Source organism: Cervus canadensis, chromosome 13 (genome assembly GCF_019320065.1).
Source record: "Cervus canadensis isolate Bull #8, Minnesota chromosome 13, ASM1932006v1, whole genome shotgun sequence".
Taxonomy (NCBI): Eukaryota; Metazoa; Chordata; class Mammalia; order Artiodactyla; family Cervidae; genus Cervus; species Cervus canadensis.
The window spans coordinates 9,072,754-9,095,178 of record NC_057398.1 but is presented as its reverse complement, the minus strand read 5'-3'; the positions used below and the strand labels follow the sequence as shown (position 1 = coordinate 9,095,178).

The following is a 22,425-nucleotide window of genomic DNA, read 5'->3' as shown; positions in this document are numbered from 1 at the left end:
AGCAAGAAAATGACCAAAACATTAACTTATATCATACTATGAACACTCTGACTTGCATTCAAGAAAAAAAAACTGGTGATTAACACAATATTTTAGTACCTAAATCTACTGGCTATATTTAAAATCATTCCTACTGTGTATCCTTAGGAAACTCATTTAACTTGTGCATGTTTCATCTATAAAATGCTGACATCTTTCCAGGTTATCATATAGGAGTGTCTTAAGAATTATAGATAAAAGATGCTCTGAAAAATTTAAAGGAGCTAGTGGAGTTTTACCTCCTAATCTATGTTAAGTTTTCTTGGCCCCAGAATCTGATGAAACGTCTGAAAAGTTACTCATTTTAACTTCATCTGGCCTCCAAAGACTATATACTAACCCTGTCAGTTTCCATTCAGGCCAATGTAATTTAAGTCCTAATGTTTTAGCAACCACACATCCCCAAAATATTAACTTAGACCCTACAGACCAGGAATACTGGAAAAATAAATTAAGAAACACTGATAATTTTTTTTTTTAAAGAAAAAAGCTATATTATGGGCACTGTTTGAACTTTGACTGTAAAATGCTAAACAGGTACTTGTATTTTTCCCAATGTTTCTCAAAATATTTTGAAATCTTTTGCCAAGTATTTTTTTTTTTTTAAAAAACAACATAAAAAACTCACATCTGTTCTGCAGTTTTGTATTATGAAAACAACAGGGATTCCTTTGTCCTACAGAATATGGTACTGTGGTACTTAATATGCTTTTTAAACCACACGTCTCCCTCTCCTAATGAGTTATTCTACTGTAGATGATGTGCATGCATGGAGATCTCTAGGGATGAGTTTCAGGAAACTGAATTTTTAACATATTTCCCAAGTGACTCCGCTGCACCCTAGAGTTTGAGAATCAGTACTGTAGGTACTGAACGAGTATTAAACAATAAACTACTAATATCAAGAGGAAATAAAGGCTTTCACTCACTAGCTGAATCACTCTCATTTTATGCCCAACAAATTCCCCAAAATGAGACTCTTATGATGCTGTCAAGATCTGCACACATGTACACAGCTATAAAACCTTACCACAGAAGGAGCAAGCCCTTTGGAATTCTGTTTCTTCTTAGGTTTTGAAGGGGTTTGCTTGTCTAAGGTATTATGAGCTCCACTGATTTGGTTCACTTGCCTGTAAAATCCATCTGAAAAATATTTTTTTCAGAACATAATTGGTTTAGGGTTCAGAAATTTATTCCTATGCTGACTATAACATTTATACATAAGATCTCAAAATTATATTGTTTTAAATTAGTAAAAAATTAGAAGCCAGCAGGGTCACTGTACTATAATCTCGTGTGAGATTATAATATATAAAAAGGAAATAAGCACATGGATATTTATAGCAGCTTTATTCTTAACTGCCCAAATCTGGAAGCAACCAAGATGTCCTTCAGTAGGCGAATGTATGAATCAAAGTGTGGTATAAGTAGACAACGATATATCATTCCATACTAAAAAAAAGAAAATGAGCTACCAAGTCATGAACAGACCTTAAATATATTTTACTAGGTAAGAGAAGGCAATCTGAAAAGGCTATATATACTCTAGGGTTCCAATCATATGACCTTCTGATAAAGGCAACACCATGGAGATGGTATAAAAGATCAGTGATAGCCAGGGTTTAGGAGGGAGGGTATGATGACTAGGTGGAGCACAGAGGATTTTTAGGGCAGAGAAACTACTCTGTATGATACTGTAATGGCAGTCCCATGCCAGTTATACATTTGTCAAAACTAAGAGCATGTATAATACCAACAGTGAACCAAAATGTTAAGTAAGTACATATGGACACTGGGTGAAAATGGTGTATCAGTGTAGGTTCACCAGTTGTAACACATGTCCAACTCTGGTGCAAGATGTTGACAGTGGGAGAGACTGTGAGGACAGGGGGTATATCCACACAGAGAACTCTGTACATTCTGCTCAATTTTGCTGTGTATCTAAAGCTGCTCTAAAAAAGTCTAAAAAAAACTCTAAAAAAGTGCAAATAATTTTTTTAAAAAATGATATAAGCAGGGAGACAATAATTTGTTGTTGTTCAGTTGCTAAGGCATATCTGACTCTTTTGCGACTCCATGTACTCTAGCCCATCCGGCTTCTCTATCCATGGGCTTTCCCAGACAAAATACTGGAGTGGGTTGTGATTTCTTTTTCTGATATGATCACTGCTTTCTGCTTAAGGCATCAGGGGGCAATGTGAGTATAATTAAATTTAATTTAATCCAATTCTTTAAAGTCCTCAAATTTTTAAAATTAAAATGAAAGATCATGTACTAATAATTGCAATTCCATTAATAATTTAGATAAATGGCATTATAGTTCATAAGGTAAATATGGAGGGTAATACTTGAGAGAACTAAAAACCTGAGAACCAGAGAAGAATTAGGGATTATGAACCTGTGCCCCCTGGTGGTAGACAGGTGAAATCATCAATTCCTTCATTCAAAATTATTATGGAGCAATACCACATTTGTCAAAATTAAAGTGGAACTGGATTACCTTTTTTGTTGCACCTGGTATCCCAGACCATAATGTTGCCATCTCTACCGCCTGTACAGAAGACAGCTGTAGACACATACATAGTTTATCAACAAGTTAACAAAGCCAGTCAATGACACATGTATTTCAATTTATTAATAAGGTTCTAAGGGTATCTATTATATGCTAGGTACTGTAATTGGCACTGGAGACTAAAAATGATAAAATATATAGCTCAACACAAGTAAGAGAAAACAAAGCTGTGAAGGGAAAGTATTAGAACTCAAAATGCTTACATTGAGCAAAAACTTGATAGAATAAACCTCTGTAAGTTTTCCTAAAACCACATGAAATACTATATTATATACTAAAGTTGTAGTAAGAATAATGATAAATAAGCAATAACCAAAATATACTGAGTCCTTACTAAGTTCTAGACACTATCCTTTTTTTAACAGATGATCCTTTTAAAAAAACACCTCAGTGAGAATTATTACCCCCATTTTACAGATGAGCAAATTAAGGCATAGGGAGGATAAGTAACTTGCAAAGATTATTTTTGGTGGTATACATCTGCAGCCCACACTCCGAAATTCCAAGCTGTATTCTCAGTATAAAATTATAAACTAGATCAATATAAAATTTGTGAAAGGAGTTGCTTCTGGGGATGGAAAAAGGACAGTGACATTGGAGGAAGAAACACAGAGGAACTCCAATTTACCTGTCATGCTTTCCTCTTTAAAATTAAACAAAAAAATGATGCTTCCTGTATGAGTGAGCACTTATCAAGTTAATCCACCTGCATTAATTGGCAGCTAATGTAGACTGATTAATTTGGTAAGTGCTCAGGTCAAAATACAAAAACTACTTGAGGGCCCTACAGACACTGAACAAAAACACACAATTTTTGGAAGGAAGTCAACCACTGAAGCAAGTGACTGGCCTACGGTAAGTTACTAGTTTTTTGTGGTTTTACCTTGAGGGCAGCCAGAGTTGTACCATCAGGACCAGGCAGCTAAAGTGCCAATAGAAAGACCACCTTTCGAGCTAGAGGAATTAGGAAAAGGAGAGTGGGGCAAAGCGAGCTGTAAGAAGCAGCAGGGAACCCTGGAGAGGGCAGAGAATGGGAAACCCTAATACTGTGTTTATACTTAGTGCACGTCTCTGGCTGACTCCTGAACCGTGTACGCATGAGCAGTAAGAACTGAACTGAGATCTGATCTTCTGAACTAACTGCTTTCCTACAGGTTTGACCATGCAGTTTGAAATCAATCAATCAATTCAGTTGCTCAGTCGTGTCCGACTCTGTGACCCCAGGCCTCCCTGTCCATCACCAACTCCCAAAGTCCACCCAAACCCATGTCCATTGAGTCAGTGATGCTATCCAGCCATCTCATCCTCTGTCGTCCCCTTCTCCTCTTGCCCTCAATCTTTCCCAGCATCAGGGTCTTTTCCAATGAGTCAGCTCTTCACATCAGGTGGCCAAAATATTGGAATTTCAGCTTCAACATCAGTCCTTCCAATGAACACCCAGAACTGATCTCCTTTAGGATGGACTGGTTGGATCTCCTTGCAGTCCAAGGGACTCTCAAGAGTCTTCTCCAACACCACAGTTCAAAAGCATCAATTCTTCGGCGCTCAGCTCTCTTTATAGTCCAACTCTCACATCTGTACATGACCACTGGAAATACCATAGCCTTGACTATATGGACCTTTGTAATGTAATTTGTAAATGACCTTTGTAATTTGTAAAGTAATGTCTCTGCTTTTTAATATGCTGTCTAAGTTGGTCATAACTTTCCTTCCACGGAGTAAGCGTCTTTTAATTTCATGGCTGCAATCACCATCTGCAGTGATTTTGGAGCCCCCAAAAGTCAGCCACTGTTTCCCCATCAATTTGCCATGAAGTGATGGGACCAGATGCCATGATCTTAGTTTTCTGAATGTTGAGCTTTAAGCCAACTTTTTCACTCTCCTCTTTCATTTTCATCAAGAGGCTCTGTAGTTCTTCGCTTTCTGCCATAAGGGTGGTATCATCTGCATATGTGAGGTTATTGACATTTCTCTCGGCAATCTCGAATCCAGCTTGTGCTTCATCCAGTTCAGCATTTCTCATGATATACTCTGCATATAAGTTAAACAAGCAGGTGACAATATGCAGCCTTGACATACTCCTTTCCCTATTTGGAACCAGTCTGTTGTTCCATGTCCAGTTCTAACTGTTGCTTCCTGACCTGCATACAGATTTCTCAAGAGGCAGGTCAGGTGGCCTGGTATTCCCATCTCTTAAAGAATTTCCCACAGTCTGTTGTGATCCAGACAGTCAAGGCTTTGGCAAAGTCAATAAAGCAGAAATAGATGTTTTTCTGGAACTCTTTTGCTTTTTCGATGATCCAGCAGATGTTGGCAATTTGATCTTTGGTTCCTCTGCCTTTTCTAAAACCAGCTTGAGCATCTGGAAGTTCACGGTTCACGTACTGCTGAAGCCTGGCTTGGAGAATTTTAAGCATCACTTTACTAGTGTGTGAGATGAGTGCAACTGTGCACCAACTCTTTTCTGAGCAACATAACAGAATCCAGAGTCCAACATACCATTCCCAAAGCCCAGGGTACAATCTTAAATTATTTGCCATATAAAGAGCCAGGAAAATGAGTCCTTCTCAAGAGAAAAGAAATCAACAGAGGTCTACCTCAAGACAACCCAGATATTGATTTATTAGGTCTGGTTGTAAAATAGATATAACTACGTCAAGTGAAATAAAGAGACAATCAATGAAAATGATGAGAAATCTCAGCAGAGAAACAAACAGAACTTACCAAAACAAATGGAGATTTTAGAACCACCACCCACAACTTCTGAAATGATAAAATTCAATGGATAGGCCTAAGAGTAGAATGGAGGGAACAGAGGAAAAAGTCTATGAACTTGAAGACAAATCAACAGAAATCATTCCATCCGAGGAAGAGAGAAAACTAAGATTGAACATTATGCTAAGTGACAGAAGCCAACAACGTATTGTATGGTTCCATTTACATGAAGGCATAATAGGCAAATCTACAGAGACAGAAAGAAAGTAGGCTGTGTAAGGCTGGGGAAGATGGAAAGTACTATTAATGGTTCTGTTTTCTTTTTGGGCTGATGAAACTGTTCTAAACTTGGACTGTGGTGATGACTGAACTCTACAAAAAATTAAAAATCACTGAAACATACACATTAAATGGGTGAATTTTATGGTATGTTAATTATATCTCATTTAAGAAAATTGAAAAAGATGAATAAAGCTTCAAGGATTCATGAGACAATTTCAAAAAGTCTAGTACATGAGTAATTGTGGAGTTCTAGGAGAGAAAACAGGGCAAAAAAAAATTTCAAAAAATAAATGGCAGAAAACTTCCCAGATTGGGGTAAATCATGAGTTCAGTTTCAGATATGCTGAACTTGAAGTCCTAGCAGAAAAGTGAAAGTTGGAAATATAATCTGGTTCAGTGTAAGTAGAGCAAAAAACAAAACTGGAATGGATGAGACTGTCCAGGGGGAAGGTACAGACTGAAAGGAGCCATGCCAACACTTCAAGTTAGGTAAAGAAGCAAAAGTTCACACAAGTAATTATGATGCAACACACAGAAATACTGAGAACCAGAGGCAGTGATATCACACGTTCCAAGGAAGAAAAAAATTTTCATGAGGTTTAAAATGAAAGGCCAAATGTACCAAATATTGACCAAGTAGAAAGCAGGCTGATTTCAGGAAGAGAGCTGGGAATGGAAAACAAAACCAAACTGAACTAAATTGAGATGAAGACGTTTAACCCAATTTTGATTACTCTTAAGAAACTTAGAAGAGACAAGGAAATAAGAAAGGGTGATACCATACACAAAAATAAACTCAAAATGGATTAAAGATCTAAATGTAAGACCAGAAACTATAAAACTCCTAGAGGAGAACATAGGCAAAACACTCTCCAACATGAATCACAGCAGGATCCTCTATGACCCACCTCCCAGAATATTGGAAATAAAAGCAAAAATAAACAAATGGGACCTAATGAAACTTAAAAGCTTTTGCACAACAAAGGAAACTATAAGCAAGGTGAAAAGACAGCCCTCAGATTGGGAGAAAATAATAGCAAATGAAGCAACAGACAAAGGATTAATCTCAAAAATATACAAGCAACTCCTGCAGCTCAATTCCAGAAAAATAAATGACCCAATCAAAAAATGGGCCAAAGAACTAAACAGACATTTCTCCAAAGAAGACATACAGATGGCTAACAAACACATGAAAAGATGCTCAACATCACTCATTATCAGAGAAATGCAAATCAAAACCACAATGAGGTACCATTACACGCCAGTCAGGATGGCTGCTATCCAAAAGTCTACAAGCAATAAATGCTGGAGAGGGTGTGGAGAAAAGGGAACCCTCTTACACTGTTGGTGGGAATGCAAACTAGTACAGCCACTATGGAGAACAGTGTGGAGATTTCTTAAAAACTGGAAATAGAACTGCCATATGACCCAGCAATCCCACTTCTGGGCATACACACTGAGGAAACCAGATCTGAAAGAGACACGTGCACCCCAATGTTCATCGCAGCACTGTTTATAATAGCCAGGACATGGAAGCAACCTAGATGCCCATCAGCAGATGAATGGATAAGGAAGCTGTGGTACATATACACCATGGAATATTACTCAGCCATTAAAAAGAATTCATTTGAACCAGTCCTAATGAGATGGATGAAACTGGAGCCCATTATACAGAGTGAAGTAAGCCAGAAAGATAAAGACCATTACAGCATACTAACACATATATATGGAATTTAGAAGATGGTAACGATAACCCTATATGCAAAACAGAAAAAGAGACACAGATGTATAGAACAGACTTTTGGACTCTGTGGGAGAAGGCGAGGGTGGGATGTTTCGAGAGAACAGCATCGAAACGTGTATATTATCTATAGTGAAACAGATCACCAGCCCAGGCTGGATGCATGAGATAAGTGCTCGGGCCTGGTGCACTGGGAAGACCCAGAGGAATCGGGTGGAGAGGGAGGTGGGAGGGGGGATCGGGATGGGGAATACATGTAACTCCATGGCTGATTCATGTCAATGTATGACAAAACCCACTACAATATTGTAAAGTAATTAGCCTCCAACTAATAAAAATAAATGAAAAAAAAAAAACCCAGGGGAAAAAAAAAAAGAAAGGGTGATAGCTAAAGGAGAATTCAAGGTTAAGATGTTCTTTTAGGGACAGGCCACAGATATGCTTGCACTTTTCCCAGGAAGAGCTAAGAAAAGGAAAACTGTGGAGACATAAGTGATGGCATAAGGTCTTGGGGGAGGATCAAGAATGCTTCTCAACATTAGCAGCACGCTGGAATCCCTTGAGGAATTTTAACAAAATAGATGCCTGGCCCACCTCCGAGAGATTCACACTTAATTGGTATTTTAAAAAAGCTCCCTAATGTGTGTAACTGAGTCATACTGCTATACAGCAGAAATTAACACAACATTGTAAACGTCAATAAAAAAACAAACCAAAAACCTTTCCAGGTGACTAATGAGTCAGGGTTGAGATCCAGTACCCTAGGAAGAAAGACTGGTCTTAAATTGCAGAATGAAGAATGAGAAAGAAGGTACAAATTCAAAGATAATGTAGGAGGGGTAATAGAAATATATTTATAATTACTTTTAATTATCCACTAGTAGTTCTAGCACCCCTTGGACCACATGAAAAACACATCTGGGAGTAACTGACAATTAGAAATGAAAGCATTTTCAGGTTTTAAGGTGGTAGATACTTAGAGAAGGCAAATTACACTAGTATTAATATAACTATGTCCTAACAGGTTATTTGTATCCTGCTTATGTAGGGCATGATTGGAGAAGGAAATGGCAACCCACTCCAGTATTCTTGCCTGGAAAACCCCATGGACTGAGGATCCTGGTAGGCTACAGTCCATGGGGTTGCAAAGAGTTGGACATGACTGAGCAACTTCACTTCACTTCACGTAGGGCTGAAAGAACTTGATCATGATCTTTTCTACCATGTTGACTACAACCCCTCAAAAACCAAGAAAATCCACCAAGCATTTACATGCTCCTCAGTTTTGCTTTTTTCATTTGTTGCTGTTGTTTTGTGCATGCACATCACACCTCATTTGTATGCTCATGAGGAGATCAAACCATTCAATCCTAAAGGAAATCAACCTTGAATATTCAGTGGAAGGACGATGCTGAAAGTAATACTTTGGCCACCTGATGTGAAGAGCCAACTCATTGGAAAAAACCCTGATATTGGGAAAGACTGAGGGCAAGAGAAGGGGGCGACAGGGGATGAGATGGTTGGATGGCATCACCGACTCAGTGGACATGGGTTTGGGTGGACTCCGGGAGTTGGTGATGGACAGGGAGGCCTGGCGTGCTGCGGTTCATGGGGCCGCAAAGAGTTGGACACAACTGAGCGACTGAACTGAACTAAAACAAATTTACCTTAAGAATTAATACATTTTCACGACCTTAAATTATTTTCACAAACTCAGAATGAACTCTGACACAAGTGTAGTAAACTAGAACACAAGCATATCTAACTTTACAAAATAGATGTGCTAGGGAAAAGTTATACAGATATAAAAACTATGTCATGTATTTCCTCTTCATGGGTCCAGTCTCAATAGCAACCAACTGATTTATTTTTAAAGTTCAAACCAGTTCCACACTTGGTTTAGTACTCCTGAATGCTCAGGTGAAATATTCCTTTAAAAAACAGAATAATTTTTAATGATAAAGGAGACTAAAATGTTTATTTCTATTATTATGAGACTAAAGTCAGATGGATCATATCAGCCACTTCTTTGAGGTGAATGTTTGTTGTCTCACTCTCATTTAGTGAGAAACAAAGGAGAAAAAACAGGAAAACAGCAATTAAGAGCTAATTCAGACACCCCTGCTAAGTTTCTCCCTGGCTACTACAGTACTATTCTGTATTACAGCTCTCCTTAAACCTTCCTTCCCCATTATAATAGTTAAATACATTTAGAAAGATTAATTTTGAGTAATAGGTAAAAATGGAGGTATTGTGGCTATTTGTAAATTTTTATCTCATCTGTAAGATTATAGAAAAAAATTATCTGAAGATGCTTGACTTTTAGGGACAAGTTAGAGGCAATATCCATTAGAATAGGACTAAAATCCAACTCGATTTCATTGAGGTTTCCAGGTCATCTTAAGAATCTCCATCATCTATGTAGGGAAAGGTGCAAATCTGACAGGTACAAAAAATGCAGCTTATTACTTCACCATGAAAGAGGTTAAGTACATGAAAGAGGATAAGCACATACTTACCTTTCTCAAACTTAGAAAAGGCAACTGACTTGAGGCTACACTGATGACCTTTGCAAGTTCCAATCAGCTCGCCAGCATTTACATCCCAAAATTTGGCTGTCTGATCACCTGCTGCTGTAACCTTCCAGAAATAAGGTATCATAACTTAATAAAACAACCCTTTACCAGTGTTTACTCAGATTCCCCCCAAAATGAAAGTTACTTACAAGCTTAAATTCACCAGGGACCCAGGCCAGGTCAAAGACAGCATTCCAGTGAGCCATCCACTCTAAACGAAGAAAATGGTGAATGTGAAATGTCTAACTGTATTCTGTGGTAGCCACACCAACAATTTAAATGGCTTAAAAACTGTAGTAAAAACATCAGTGGTCAGTACAGTAAGGTCTATGAGCCAAAGAGAATTTGTGGATTCACTTTATGCATTCCCTTCACTATCTCATAAAACTACCATTTGATATCAAATTGCTTTCCATGAGGGGATATATTCTCTAAAACAGAGTATTTGTGAAACATTCTAAAAAACTTTCATCATGCTCTCTGAAAGGAGTCTAAACTACTTTATAGACATTCAAAGTTTATAACATTCAAAGCTCTGCTCACGTTGGCCGTATCTCTCACTGTTCTCTATGTACCTTATTCCAATCAAACTGCATCACTCCCTCTATCCACATCACTTCTGACGCTTTCCTATCTTGAGGCCTTTGCGAATGCTTTTCCCTCTACTTGGAGTGTCCAATTCCACCTCCACTGGTCTAAAATACCACAGTCCACCTTAAATGTCCATCCTTCATGAAAAATTTCCCTCACCTACTTTACTAGATGAGAGCTTTCTGTGACCCTTGTGGTGTTTTCTTTGTATTTCATCTACATCATCTAAAGCCTTTTTTCGAGTTTTTTTTCAACACCTAACTTTGTTGTTATTGCTGTTCAGTTACTATGTCATGTCTGACTCTGCAACCCCAGGGACTGTAGCATTCCAGGCTCCTCTGTTTTCCACTATTTCCCAGAGTTTCCATGCTCAAATTCATGTCCATTCAGTCAGTGATGCTATCTAACCATTTCATCCTCTGCCACCCTCTTCTCCTCTTGCTCTCAATCTTCCCTATCATCAGGGTCTTTTCCAATGAGTTGGCTTTTCGCATCAGGCGGCCAAAGGATTGAAGTTTCAGTTTTAGCAACAGTCCTTCCAATGAATATTCAGGGTTGATTTTCTTCAGGACTGGTTTCATCTCCCTGTAGTCCAAGGGACTCTCAAGAGTCTTCTCCAGCACCACAATCTGAAAGCACCAGTTCTTTGCTCAGCTTTCTTTATGGTCCAACTCTCACATCCATACATGACTACTGGTAAAACCATAGCTTTGATTATATGGACCTTTGTCAGCAAAGTGATGTCTCTGCTTTTTAATATGCTATCTAGCATGGTCACAGCTTTCCTTCCAAGGAACAAGCATCTTTTAATTTCATGGCTGCAGTCACTGTCCTCAGTGATTCTAGAATCCAAGGAAAGAAAATCTATCACTCCTTCCACTTTTTATCCTTCTATTTGCCATGAAGTGGTAGGAATGGATGCCATGATCTTAGTTCTTAGAATGTTGAGTTTTAAGCCAGTTTTGTCATTCTCCTCTTTCACCCTTATCAAGAGGCTCTTTAGTTCCTCTTCACTTTCTGCCATCAGAGTGGTATCATCTGCATCCCTGAGGTTGTCGCTATTCTCCTGGGAATCTTGACTGCAGCTTGTGATTTATCTAGCATGGCATTTCACACGACACACTCCACATATAAGTAAAATAAGCAGGGTAACAATATACAGCCTTGTCATATTCCTGCCCCAATTTTGAACCAGTCAGGTCTTACCTCCTGGTCTGATAAGTGGTCCAGTACTCCTGTCTCTTAGAATTTTCCAGTTTGTTGTGATCCACAACTCAAAAGCTTTAACATAGTCAATGAAGCAGAAGTAGATGTTTTACTGGAACTTCCTTGCTTTTTCCATGATCCAACCAAAGTTGGCAATTTGATCTCTGGTTCCTCTGATTTTTCTGAACACAGCTAGTACCTCTGGAAGTTTTCAGTTCATGTACTGCTGAAGCCTACCTGGAAGGATTTTGAGCATAACCTTGCTAGCATACAAAATGAGCACAGTTGTATGGTAATATGAACATTCTTTAGCACTGACCTTCTTAGTGATTGGAATGGAAAGTGACCTTTTCCAGTCCTGTGGCCACTGCTGAGTTTTCCAAATTTGCTGACACATTGAGTGTAGCACTTTAACAGCATCATCTTTTAGGATGTGAAATAGCTCAGCTGGAATTCTGTTACCTCCACTAGCTTTATTCACAGTGATGCTTCCTAAGGTCCACTTGACTTCACACTCCAGGATGTCCAGCTCCAGGTGAGTGACCATACCACTGTGATTATCTGGGTTATTAAGACCTTTTTTGTATAGTTTTGTGCATTCTAACCCCCTCTTCTTAATCTCTTCCGCTTCCCTTAGGTCCTCACCATATCTGTCCTTTATCATGTCTATCCTTGCATGAGATGTTCTCTTGATATCTCCAATCTTCTTGAAGAAATCTCTAGTCTTTCCCAAGTTAGCACCTCTTTAAGGTCAGCAGAACCTTGCCTTATGCATAAAAGATACCTGTTCAATATAAATATTTTAAAGCAATGTTTTCCCACATTAAGTATAAAAAAATTTAACTTTTTAAAAGAAAAATTGCTTTTAATCCTAAAATGTACTTTTCTTAACTCTCAGTAAAGATTTTGCTGTAGTTAACAGTTATTGACAGAAAGGCAGTCCACCATTTACTTTCAGTCTGGTCCCTAGACAAACTTAATCAGAAGTGAGTATCACTGAGAATTTATTCAAATAGTAATTTCCTTGTGCTGGTGGTTTAGTCACTAAGTCGTGTCTGACTCTTGCAACCCCTTGGACTGTAGCCTGCCAGGCACCTCTGTCCATGGGGTTCTCCAGACAACAATACTGGAGTGGGTTGCCATTTCCTTCTCCAGGTTATCTTCCCAACCCAGGAATCGAACCTAGGTTTCCTGCATTTCAGGCAAATTCTTTACCTACTGAGCTACGCGGGAAGCCTAATTTCCTTGAAGCTTTATGAATTAAAAATATTAAAATGAATATTTTAGATCTTGACTTACCTTTGATGCACTTCTTTCTACTGGTTTGTGATTCTGTGTTATATAACCTAACAAAGCCTTCTTCATTGGCAACTGCTAGTATATGCTCCATATTGGGAGCTACATAAGAAATAAAGAATAAAATAAAGAGTAAGAAAAAATGTTAAAGCTGAGTTTAAAGCCATATATACATATATATACAACATAATATACATTAATTGAAAACTACAAGGTAAACACAAAGAACCTGTTTGGAAAAAGGCAAGACAATTCTACCCATATAGCATCTGGTATGGTAGAGGTTTTTCTGAGTTAAAAATGGCTTAAAATTTGCCATAATATCTAATTTAGTAAGTGATTAAAAAACACCTATCTTCAGATAATCTCTTATTTAAAGGAGAGCTGAATCAAGAGTGATACCTGAACAAAACAAGAGTGGTACTGGCCAATGGCAAAAAAAAAAAAAAAAAAGGATGGGAGCATATGATATAGGCCTCCAGCAGGCTGACCCTATTAAATTAATATCCTTTTTCCTCAACTTTTCCTCTCTTAAACTTTAACATCAGGGACAAGTACTTCTACTTCTGTGAATATGCTCCCCAATGCACTGCAGAAGCGATAGATTCAATGAGATCAAAATGATGGCTGAAACTTTGTAACCCTTTCCTGATATCAGATAAAAACAAACAAACTAAAAATGATGCTATAAGAATCTCATGCTTTAGCAGAAATATATAACTATGCACAGAGATTAAGAAAAGTATATTTTATAAATGAGAAGAGAGGAGAGAGAAAAACTCTACCATCTAATTTACTTTTTGTTAAAAGAGAGACAGCCTAGGATATTTTCCCTCTAAAGAGTGAACCAGATCATTTCTGACCAAGCCTCACTTATTCAGTAATTCTCTTACTGGAAGAGAAGGTGCATCCAAAAGGAGGAACTGGGGTTCCTGTTTCTCCATAAGAAGTATGCTCATCATTATAGTTGCACTGATAGCCAGTGAGCAGGGACTGTAGCGGGTACTGTGAAGACCATCCTAAAGGAAGACAAAATTCCTTATAGATTCCAATATATCATCACATTTCAGTACTTCTAACAAATGCAGAGGTAAAAATTCATTTTTAAAAGTTTCATATACTTTACTATAGATCTATTCACTATAAATGGCCCTCTGGAATACAGTTTCAGGGATTTTCCTAAGTGGTCCTAAGGAAAAAAGGAAAGAGCATTCTCAACTTCCGGTGAGATACAGCTGTGGGCTTACCATCTTAAATGAAGCCTCTTGCTAACGTATATAAGAGGGCAAGACACCAGTGGCCTTTGTATGTTACCCCTTCCCTCATCCTTTGGTGACAACCACGAAAAATAACCACAAAGACTACCACAACCATTAAGATAGCCATTCTTTTTTTTTTTTTTCCATTTATTTTTATTAGTTGGAGGCTAATTACTTTACAATATTGTAGTGGGTTTTGTCATACATTGACATGAATCAGCCATGGATTTACATGTGTTCCCCATCCTGAACCCCCATCCCATCCCTCTGGGTCATCCCAGGGCACCAGCCCTGAGCACTTGTCTCATGCATCCAACCTGGACTGTGATCTGTTTCACACTTGATAATATACATGTTTCGATGCTATTCTCTCGAAACATCCCACCCGCGCCTTCTCTCATAGAGTCCAAAAGTCTGTTCTATACATCTGTGTCTCTTTTTCTGTCTTGCATATAGGGTTATTGTTACCATCTTTCTAAATTCCATATATATGCGTTAGTATACTGTATTGGTGTTTTTCTTTCTGGCTTACTTCACTCTGTATAATGGGCTCCAGTTTCATCCATCTCATTAGAACTGATTCAAATGAATTCTTTTTAATGGCTGAGTAATATTCCATGGTGTATATGTACCACAGCTTCCTTATCCATTCATCTGCTGATGGGCATCTAGGTTGCTTCCATGTCCTGGCTATTATAAACAGTGCTGCGATGAACATTGGGGTGCACGTGTCTCTTTCAGATCTGGTTTCCTCGGTGTGTATGCCCAGAAGTGGGATTGCTGGGTCATATGGCAGTTCTATTTCCAGTTTTTTAAGAAATCTCCACACTGTTCTCCATAGTGGCTGTACTAGTTTGCATTCCCACCAACAGTGTAAGAGGGTTCCCTTTTCTCCACACCCTCTCCAGCATTTATTGCTTGTAGACTTTTGGATAGCAGCCATCCTGACTGGCGTGTAATGGTACCTCATTGTGGTTTTGATTTGCATTTCTCTGATAATGAGTGATGTTGAGCATCTTTTCATGTGTTTGTTAGCCATCTGTATGTGTTCTTTGGAGAAATGTCTGTTTAGTTCTTTGGCCCATTTTTTGATTGGGTCATTTATTTTTCTGGAATTGAGCTGCAGGAGTTGCTTGTATATTTTTGAGATTAATCCTTCGTTTGCTCTTATTTTCTCCCATTCTGAAGGCTGTCTTTTCACCTTGCTTATGGTTTCCTTTGTTGTGCAAAAGCTTTTAAGTTTCATTAGGTCCCATTTGTTTATTTTTGCTTTTATTTCCAATATTCTGGGAGGTAGGTCATAGAGGATCTTGCTGTGATTTATGTTGGAGAGTGTTTTGCCTATATTCTCCTCTAGGAGTTTTATAGTTTCTGGTCTTACATTTAGATCTTTAATCCATTTTGAGTTTATTTTTGTGTATGGTGTTAGAAAGTGTTCTAGTTTCATTCCTTTACAAGTGGTTGACCAGAAGACAGCCATTCTTATCAAGTAAAATTCTATGTTTTTAGAGTTCTAAATCATTACTGCAAACTTAAGTTACTAACAACATCACACATAATCCAATGGTTGGAGTCAAAGGATATAATGTATTAGGTTGGCCAAAAAGTTCGTTTGGGTTTCTGGTAAGGTGGTGTGGAAAACTCCAAATGAACTTTTTGGCCAATCCACAATGTCAAGGCACCTACCGTAGCCACTAACATCAGTTCAGTTCAGTCGCTCAGTTGTGTCCGACTCTTTGTGACCCCATAGACTGTAGCACGCCAAGCCTCCCTGTCCATCACCATCTCCCGGAGTTTACTCAAACTCAAGTGCATTGAGTCGGTGATGCCATCCAACCATCTCATCTTCTGTCATCCCTTCTATTCCTGCCTTCAATCTTTCCCAGCATCAGGGTCTTTTCAAATGAGTCAGTTCTTTGCATCAAGTGGCCAAAGTATTGGAGTTTCAGCTTCAGCATCAGGCATTCCAATGAATATTCAGGACTGATTTATTTTAGGATTGACTGGTTGGATCTCCTTGCAGTCCAAGGGACTCTCAAGAGTCTTCTCCAACACCACAGTTCAAAAGCATCAATTCTTCGGTGCTCAGCTTTCTTTATAGTCCAACTCTCACATCCATACATGACTACTGGAAAAACCTTAGCCTTGATCAGATGGACCTTTGTTGGCAAAGTAATGTCTCTGCTTTTTAATATGCTGTCTAAGTTGGTCATAACTTTTCTTCCAAGGAGCAAGCATCTTTTAATTTCATAGCTGCAATCACCATCTGCAGTGATTTTGGAGCCCCCAAAAATAAAGACTGTCACTGTTTCCCCATCAATTTGCCATGAAGTGATGGGACCAGATGCCATGATCTTAGTTTTCTGAATGTTGAGCTTTAAAGCCACCTTTTTGACTCTCCTCTTTCACTTTCATCAAGAGGCTCTGTGGTAGTTCTTCGCTTTCTGCCATAAGGGTGGTGTCATCTGCTTATCTGAGGTTACTAATATTTCTCCTGGCAATCCTGATTCCAGCTTGTGCTTTATCCAGTCCAGCATTTCTCATGATATACTCTGCATATAAGTTAAATAAGCAGGGTGACAATTTGCAGCCTTGACATACTCCTTTCCCTGTTTGGAACCAGTCTGTTGTTCCATGTCCAGTTCTAACTTGCTTCTTGACCTGCATACAGATTTCTCAGGAGGCAGGTCAGGTGGTCTGGTATTCCCATCTCTTGAAGAATTTTCCACAGTCTGTTGTGATCCACACAGTCAAAGGCTTTGGCATAGTCAATAAAGCAGAAGTAGATGTTTTTCTGGAACTCTTTCGCTTTTTCGATGATCCAATGGATGTTGGATCATCCAATGGATGTTGATCCAATGGATCCAATGGATTTGACCTCTGGTCCCTCTGCCTTTTCTAAATCCAGCTTGAGCATCTGGAAGTTCATGGTTCACGTACTGTTGAATCCTGGCTTGGAGAATTTTGAGCATTACTTTGCTAGCATGTGAGATGAGTGCAACTGTGTGATAGTTTGAGCATTCTTTGGCATTGCCTTTCTTTGGGATTGAAATGAAAACTGACCTTTTCCAGTCCTGTGGCCACTGCTGAGTTTTCCAACTTTACTGGCATATTGAGTGCAGCACTTTCACAGCTTTCATCATCTTTTAGGATTTGAAATAGCTCAACTGGAATTCCACCACCTCCACTAGCTTTGTTTGTAGTGATGCTTCCTCAGGCCCACTTGACTTCACATTCCAGGATATCTGGCTCTAGGTGAGTGATTACACCATCGTGATTATCTGAGTCATGAAGATCTTTTTTGTACAGTTCTTCTGTGTATTTCTGCCACCTCTTCTTAGTATCTTCTGTTTCTGTTAGGTTCATGCCACTAACATATTCACAAGTAAATATTAGTTCTTATACTCTCTCTTTCCTTTCCAGCATTGAAATTCTGGGATTCTAAAATGTTAACAGCAACAAGTCATAGTATCTTAAAGTTTATTACAGCAATTTTAAGCCCTGAATAGTAGTAGTAGGTAGAGTCTGGAATTCTTTAAAGAAGATGAAATCAAACACGAGTTTTGAAAGGAGAGTAAGTATTCACTGAATATATGAGAGGAAGAAATTCAGAGTGGAGGGAAAGCTTACTGTGCTTGGGTCAGAGACCTGGTGTGTACTATGGTCCTAAAATAGTAAACCATCTACAGGGTTTTGTTTTACCATTTTGCTATGTAGGTTAACATATTTTAAATATATAAAACATTCATTTAGTATACAGTTATTGAGAACCAAACAGTAATCATTGGAGGAAACAATGAAGTTACAATCTAGAGAACTGTCTAAATAATTAAGAAACTCACTCATATTTTAGAGTACTCTCAATTCTTACTTTTGGTGATATAAAAAATGTCATTTGGAGAAGACATCTTAGCCTGATATAATCTCACAGAAATCTAGTTCTGCAGGTTCACAGAAATAACCTGAAGGAATACAAAGGAGGCATAGAAATTCAACTCAGATTTAGTCATTACTCCTGGGGGTATTACCTTAAGGGCAGATATCATTGTAAACAAGCCATTAAAGACCATTAAAAGAATAATATGAATACAATAATTAGTTATGTTGCAGAGTTCACAAATATCCATCTACAGACAGAGAGGCAGTCCTTAAAAGCCTCTGTTCTAAAACTATATTAATATAGTTTTTTACACAGAGTAAGATAAGGTGATCAAAAAAATGACTTTTCAAACTTAAAGTCAAATACATTAGGACAAATCTGTGGGAGAAATGAAGTGGAGATATATTCAAGGGAAAAAAACAACTGTGTAGACTATCTAGCAATTTATACTTTAAAAAATGGTTGATGTGATTATTAAATCATTACTATAGTATTTATAGTCTATTAGACACATTTTAAAGACTGAGGCAGCATTTTCATTTAAGAAGGTAAACACAATATTGTCAGAAATGATATATCCTTTGCACCTGTTTAAACTTTTGACGAAAACTTCAAGATATCAATTAAAAAATACACAGAAGAGTAATCAGCTTTCATTTTAGAAAGATCATTGGCAGAAATATGGAAAATAAAGTGGAAAGAGGGAAACTAAGAGGTCATTCAGGAAACTTGTTATAGTCCAGACAAGAAAGTATAAAGGCCCAACCTAGGGAAACAGAGTGGTAAACATAACATAGATCCAAAATATGTGAAGAGGCAAAATCAGTGAAGACACAGAGGAGGAAGGATTCAAGAGATTTTAAGGGAACTTCTCTGAAAGGGTATCTTGAGGAAAATGGAAGAATTCTGATTAACTTTCAGGTTTCTGACTGTGAAGACCAGTTTAAAATAATGAGACCATTTTCTTAAGTAGGTAATATAGCAGGTTAGGGACAAAAGTGAGTTTGGTTTTGGTACATGAGTTTGAGATGTTTCTGGGACTGACCACCTGGATGAAGATGCTTATACACCTCTCACAGAAATAGATGTAAAGGGAACAGAAGGTTGCAGGTAGTAGTGGAAGATATGCTGGTTACAGCTATGATCACCCATGGGAGTTGGTAGAAACAGAAAAGGGGCCTAGGATAGATCATGGAAGGAGAAAGATGGTCCTACAAAGTTTGGTGCGTGATGTAAAACAATGAATGAATTTCAGTGCCTAAACACAAAACAATGAATGAGTATTTGGGGGCTCGGTGTGGGCTGTCTCAAAACATACCATAACAGCATATTGATTATTTTGAATGAAGTTGCTTGAGAAGCAGCTGATGCAAGAAGGAAACCCTGACCTTCCTGTCTCCCTGAAAAGCAGGAAATAAATCTCTCCTATGAAAGGTGCACTCCTTGCAACTGGAGGTAGAAGGTCACCCTTATCCAACAGAGAGGAAATTCAGAGCCAAGAAGCCTGTGTAAACAAACCTTGTAACTTCTTTTAATTTACTACCCCAAGCCCAAACTCTGTTTAGATTCCTTACTAATTACGTATCCCAAACTTAAGTTTCTTTGTCCTGTCAATTCCTCACAAATTTATTGCCTTTTTTTTTTTTGGTCTGAAAAGTATAAAAGCTGCCTGCGTTGGCCTCTTCTTAGGTACCATTTCTATGAGATCTCCATGCGCATGAATTAAAATTTGTTTTCCTTCTGCTAATCTCTCATGTCTACTTTGTTATTAGTCCAGCCATACATCCAACCAGGGTAGAGGGTAAAATTTACCCTTCCCGGAAAAATATTTACGAATCAGAGAAAAAAGAAAGTTGACAGACAGAATGTAGAGTTAAGAGAAGAATCTGTTTCAAAAGAAAGACTACATAGCTTGCTCCAGGTCACACAGACAAGTAAGGAGTGGAGGTGAAATCAGTCAGGAAGACAGAGCTCTTAACTACCATGCTATACTGACATTAATGACACAAAGGATACAGAAGTTAGTAAAGCAAGGTCACAGCAGAGACAGCAGAGGCTTTGAGAGTATAATTTAAAAGACTGTCTAAGAGATAAGGATGGTAGAGTTTTAGATTGGAGGAAGGAAGTTGAGGAGCTACTCCCCAGTTGTCTCAATATCTTTTTCCAAGACCTATGCCTTAAATATAAAACACATTTTGTTTTCCACACGGTTTCTAGGGGAAAGAAGACCTTGTTCATCTTTAAATGAATGAGATTTCATTTGCAGCTAAGCTTAGTTTGGGTGGTAACTCCCTTATCAAAAACTTAACAGAAAGTTTCAGGTTGATGACACTCAAACTTAAAGCCCAAAATTCTTATTGCCAATGTTTTAACCTAAGGAACTTCAAGAACTGGAAAGAATAAATTGGAAGCCTATATACTAACATGGAAGTATTTCCAAGTTCTATCCTAAAAGTAAAGAGTTAAAACACTTTATAGGAATCTATAAATAACAATACTTCCTACTTCTGGCATTGACAAACATTTTGGAATAAAATATTTCAATCTATTAATAGTGATCATTTGTGGGAAATGTGCTTACGGGCATTTTTCAGTGTATCACTACGAATTTTTATACCCTTGAATTAATCAGGAAGAAAAAATTCTGACCATGCTAGAAGCAGATGTTCTGTTCTCTCTGCCTGACTGAGTTCTTTTTAAGAGCCGATCCTATTCTCTGGTGTATACAGCAAACGTTAGGGCTCACTAAGTTTCCACTACAAATGAATGAATTAATCAATGAGCACAACCCTTGATGATCTCACACAGCTGTTCGTTCAGAAAGCCACACACACTCAAATGCACGCGTTTTCCAGTTAACGTGCAAAACAGACATAAAACCGTAATGGAGGTCAGTTAACTCAACGTCCCTCCCTCCCTCAGCCTACACGACTGAAAAAAGTCTCCATTACGACGAAAAGTATCTCGAGGGCACGAAAGTGCGGCTTTCTTCAGTATTCCGAGCTAGCACGAACTCATTCTGGCTGGGGGAGAACTCGGCGGCTGGGAAACTGAACTGAAATCGGCATTGGTCCGAGGAGTTGTTCTGGGGGAGGTGAATCCCGCCGGCAAGAGACAGCGGTTAGGGCCGTTACTCACCATTTCTCGGGACGCCAAACTGGGGCTGGCGGAGCACCGAATTGAAGAGCATCTGGGACGGAGGAAAACGCTCAACTGAGGAAAAAGTCGTGGAAATGCCTCCAGATCCAGCGGAAACTGTATCTTGCGCCCCTTAGACCACGACTAGTTATTGCCTCCAACTCCCGCCACTGTAAGCCCCGGTCACCAAACTCCCCGCCAAACTGACGTCACGCCCTCTGATTGGCTCTCGCCGCGGCGTCCGGGCGCGTACGAGTCACTTCCCCCTTCGAAGCCCCGCCTCCTTCTCGCCCAGCCGCGGGAACCTGGCGTTCCAGAGCTCCCTGAGCGCCTGCGCGGGGGGCCGCAGGGGCGCTGGCGAACGGCGGGGAGCCGAGGGCGCATGCGTAACGCAGCTTGACAGCGCGCGGAGGAAAAATCCGCGAGAAGGTGGTGGAAGAAGATGGCGGTGGTGGGGCCGACTTTGCAATCTCTATGAATAGGCTAGTGGAGTAACTGTATGGGTCATGGCGTCAAACTCAACTAAGTCTTTTCTGGCAGATGCCGGCTATGGCGAACAAGAGCTGGATGCTAACTCTGCCCTTATGGAGTTAGACAAAGGTATTTCGAAAGAGCGGGCTGCGCGGGTAAAACGGGTGTGGGGGGAAGTGGCGCCACCAGGCGGTGGTAACCGCGCGAGAAACTGGGACGGCGCATGCGCGGTGCGTCCTGGGCGGGGGCGGGGGGTGGGCACCTTTGCTTTTGATGAGCCCAGGGCTTTTCGCGGCTTTGGGAGGCTGGCAGAAAGCGGCAGCGTTGCTAGGTTGGCCTTGTACAGCTGAAAAAGTAGAGAGCCCCCGCGAAAGGCTCGTTTGGACCACTTGAGGGTACAGCCCCGCAATTTCCCAATTTCTGAAAGTGGTATATTGAAATTAGGAAATTATTTTTCAGTATGTGCAATTAAGACCAGGTCTTCACCAAGACTGCTGCATCTTGCACCGACTTTACAGCGATTCATTTGATTTCTGTAATTCTTACCTGTCGGTTACTAGGCAGGTCAGAAATAGGGCCAAGACATCCGAAAAGCATAGCCCCTTCTTATTCTCTGTTTCCCTGGTAGCTCAGCTGGTACCGCCTCCAATGCAGGAGAA

General features: G+C 39.3%; 2 protein-coding genes across 3 annotated transcripts in view; one reads left to right on the top strand and one right to left on the bottom strand.

Annotated features, from left to right (window-relative positions):
• Window positions 1-21,481, bottom strand: part of DTL (denticleless E3 ubiquitin protein ligase homolog) — a 49,212-nt gene extending 27,731 nt beyond the window's left edge. For both annotated transcript variants that reach the window (XM_043485707.1, XM_043485708.1), the window contains exons 1-7: window positions 21,296-21,481; window positions 13,912-14,037; window positions 13,022-13,120; window positions 10,075-10,136; window positions 9,869-9,989; window positions 2,540-2,605; window positions 1,070-1,182 (exon numbers count right to left, since the gene is read on the bottom strand). In XM_043485707.1, the coding sequence (XP_043341642.1) occupies window positions 1,070-1,182; window positions 2,540-2,605; window positions 9,869-9,989; window positions 10,075-10,136; window positions 13,022-13,120; window positions 13,912-14,037; window positions 21,296-21,347 (639 nt within the window). In that variant the 5' untranslated portion in view covers window positions 21,348-21,481. The remainder of the gene's footprint in view (window positions 1-1,069; window positions 1,183-2,539; window positions 2,606-9,868; window positions 9,990-10,074; window positions 10,137-13,021; window positions 13,121-13,911; window positions 14,038-21,295) is intronic.
• A 129-nt stretch (window positions 21,482-21,610) lies between these two features.
• The window catches only part of INTS7 (integrator complex subunit 7), an 86,970-nt gene continuing 86,155 nt past the window's right edge, over window positions 21,611-22,425 (top strand). Inside the window, exon 1 of the mRNA XM_043485139.1 lies at window positions 21,611-21,895. Coding sequence (XP_043341074.1) covers window positions 21,802-21,895 — 94 coding nt within the window. The 5' untranslated portion in view covers window positions 21,611-21,801. The remainder of the gene's footprint in view (window positions 21,896-22,425) is intronic.